Below are 3053 nucleotides of genomic sequence, written 5' to 3'. Positions count from 1 at the left end.
CCCCCCCAGCCGCCTCCACCACCCACCTACCATGCCACCCCAAGCAGAACAGGCCCCTGGGGATCAGCCTGGCACCTAAGACCCAATTAAGGCACCAAGGAAAAGATAGGCCTGTCTGGCAAGGCTGCCTGGCGCCCAGCACAGATGCTGGTGCTCTGAATGGCAGGGGAGCCAAGGATCTGCAGATCCAAAGGCCACCCAGGGCCGCCATACCTGGTAACTCCTGTCTACCCACAAGACCTAGTAGTGGCAACTTCCTGCCTGCGTAGGAGAGGGCTCTGCCCCTCCAGCTGTTGCCCTGTGGCCTTCTGGGCCTTTCTCCACCCCCACCCCCATCTGCTCCTTCCCTATCAAATAACTGGGGCTTCATTTATTAATGCAGCACTCCTGGGTGGGGGTGGATGCAGTCCTGCAGGTATTTGTGAAGGAGGCTGCAGGGCTGAGAAATGGGCTGTTCCTGGGAGCAAGGTTAGGGACAAAGCAACTGAGTGTGGCCACAGCTCTGGTCCGTATTCCTTGCCTGACAAATGGAAAAGGGAAGGGGGTTGGAGTGAGAGCTATGGAGAGAGAAAGCCGCTCCTCACCTTATGTATATTTAATATTAACGTAATTAAAGCTGTGAGCCAAACCAGCCTGCCAGGGTGGAGGGAAGCAGGAAGAGCCCCAAGAAAGAAAATTGGTGTGTGTGTGTGTGTGTGTGTGTGTGTGTGTGTGTGTACTGGGGGCAGGAGGCAAGATTGTTGCTCTAAGGTGGGATGAAGAAGTCAGATTAGGAGTCCAGAGGGGCAAGGAGTTAAGCAAGCAAGACTAGCCTTGGTGTGTTACCCGGTGGCCTCCTTGGCCTGAGAAAGTCCATTACTTTGCTCACCATTTGAGGCCACCCGCTACCCAGCAACCGTATCTTCTGGGCAGAATCCCAGTGGACTAGGCCATCAGACTGGCTCTGAGTAGGTCATCAGACTGGCTCTGACCCGACCATAGCACGAATAAGGGCTAGGTTCCTCTTCTAATCTACCGAGCATTGCTTTGGGCTCTGGCAGGTTGCAAACTCCGGACATCTCCAGGCATTAGCAGAGGACTAGACCCCTCCCCCGGGCTCTTGGCTGTCCTTCTCCATTGCCTAGAGGGGCAAGAATTATTATTGGACCAGGCCAACCCAGGCAAAGGGGGCGAAAGGAGAAGCTGCCCTCTGGGCGCGAAGGAGAAAAGTTAGAGGCTTGAGCAGGTAAAGCCGAGGAGCGTCTGTGCTCTACAGCGCAAGGGCGCGGAGTTCGGCCGCCTCCTCTCCCTCCTGCCATCTGCGCGCCCGGGGGCACGTCCTCTACCACAGACTAGAAGCTCAACTGCCCGCGCTGCCCAAGTGTCGATTTGGTGCCCAGATAGCTAACCATCGAGAATGCCTGCTTTTTGCCAACCCCTCAGTCCCGGCTGCCTCTCAGATCAGGTGCACGGAACCCCGGGAGCAGGTCTGGACATGCCGGACACCTGGACCCACCCCTAGCAACCTTTTCTCTCCCGGGAAAGGGACACGCCCCCCAGTCTGAACACTTGTCCCCAGGTCCAGCAGGCCAAGCGCCGGAGCAGAGTCTTGCACCTTGGGGCGCGCTGCCTAAGGTGGTCAGGGAGACGCAGAGAAGCCGGAGCCAGCGCCTGGGGTACAGGGGTGAGACATAGGTGACGGCGACTCTTGGGTCTGAAGAACAAACTTGGTGTCCGAGGGAACCCCCACCCCTGGGGACCCCTAGCTCCCCAGCCCTGCACCCAGCCAGGCGCGGATAAGCGCCATGCGGTGCGCCGGCATTTGCGCCAGGGCGGGGGTCGAGGGCGGTCGGGGGGCGCACGAAGCTACGGCAGGAGTGATCTTCCCTAGGTCCAAGGACCCAAATACCGAGGGCTCCCGGATGAAGTCTCGGTCCGAGGACCACCTGGCTCGCAGGGCACCCCGGGGTCCCAGCTCCAGCAAGCCGCGGGAGCGGGCTGGGGGAGGGGGCCAGGGCAGAACTAAAGCTGGGCTGCGATGGGAAAACCAGGGGTTCCTTTGCCACCGCCCCCCACGGGCGCGCCCCTAAACGGCAGGCGCAGGGGGCCTGGCAAGCGGTCCCAGGCTGACTCTCACCAGACCCTTCTCTCGGAACCGCCCCAGTTCTCGCGCCCACCCAGCGCCATGCACCCGAGTGGGTCCAGCACTCGGGCACCTGGAGCCCACCGGGCACCGCACCTTGCCTCCAGCCGCGCGCATCCCAGCCCCGCCGCCTCCACCGCCCAGCCGCCGGCCGCGCGGGTCTCACCTTTGTGTAAAGAGTCCAGGAGCAGGAGGAAAGTTACCAGCCACATGCCATAAAGAGGCCCTATTCTCCGGGGAGGTGGTCCTGTGGCCGGCCGTGCGGCAGCGCCTCTCCCCCGCTCAGCGCGCTCCCAGCCGCCCGCACTCGGCGCCCCGCTCTCTCTGCTCCTCAGCCCAGCGCGCGGCGGCGGCTCCTCCCTCCTCGGCTCCCCGGCTCCTGTCATCCACGGGGCTGGGCTAGGCGGCCGCTCTCCCCGCCCCAGCCCCCCGCGACACTCCGGGGTGGTGAGTGCTACTCCAGCCCCAGCCTGGGGTCCCTTAGTCCCACAAGCTCAGGGACAGAGGTGGAGACCCTGACTAGACAGTCTCGATCCTGCTCCTCTGGTCGAGAGAGGAGAGGGGTCCCTGTAACTCGCAGGCTTTTGAGCCTATGGTCGCACAGAGGCATATGTCATACATGTGCCAAGAGTCTGCCATGTAAGGGGAAAAGAACACGGGTTTTTCGCCCGGCCGGTCATTCAAAGCCATTGCTTGCTGTTTCTTTTGGACTCAGTTTCCCTCCACGAATGGGAGAGCATAGGTGCTCTGAGTAACAGCTGGGCTGAGATCTTTGAAGACATTTGGTACTCTATATCTCAAAGCTCAAACGTACGTGTTGCCCCAAACCCTTAGTCACTTCTGCAAGTCAGCTTCCTGGAGAAGCTGTCTCAGACCACCCATCCCCAGCACTGTCCAAATATACACTAGCACCTAATACTTAAAAAAAAAA

General features: G+C 60.5%; 1 protein-coding gene across 1 annotated transcript in view; it reads right to left on the bottom strand.

Moving 5' to 3' along the window:
• The window catches only part of Dscaml1 (DS cell adhesion molecule like 1), a 324246-nt gene extending 321736 nt beyond the window's left edge, over positions 1-2510 (bottom strand). The window contains exon 1 of the mRNA XM_021171656.2: positions 2289-2510. Coding sequence (XP_021027315.1) covers positions 2289-2508 — 220 coding nt within the window. The 5' untranslated portion in view covers positions 2509-2510. The remainder of the gene's footprint in view (positions 1-2288) is intronic.
• Positions 2511-3053: the final 543 nt, after the last annotated feature.

This window comes from Mus caroli, chromosome 9, assembly GCF_900094665.2.
Source record: "Mus caroli chromosome 9, CAROLI_EIJ_v1.1, whole genome shotgun sequence".
Lineage (NCBI taxonomy): Eukaryota > Metazoa > Chordata > Mammalia > Rodentia > Muridae > Mus > Mus caroli.
The sequence above is the reverse complement of the archived record's forward strand: the minus strand, read 5'-3'. Positions and strand labels throughout refer to the sequence as shown.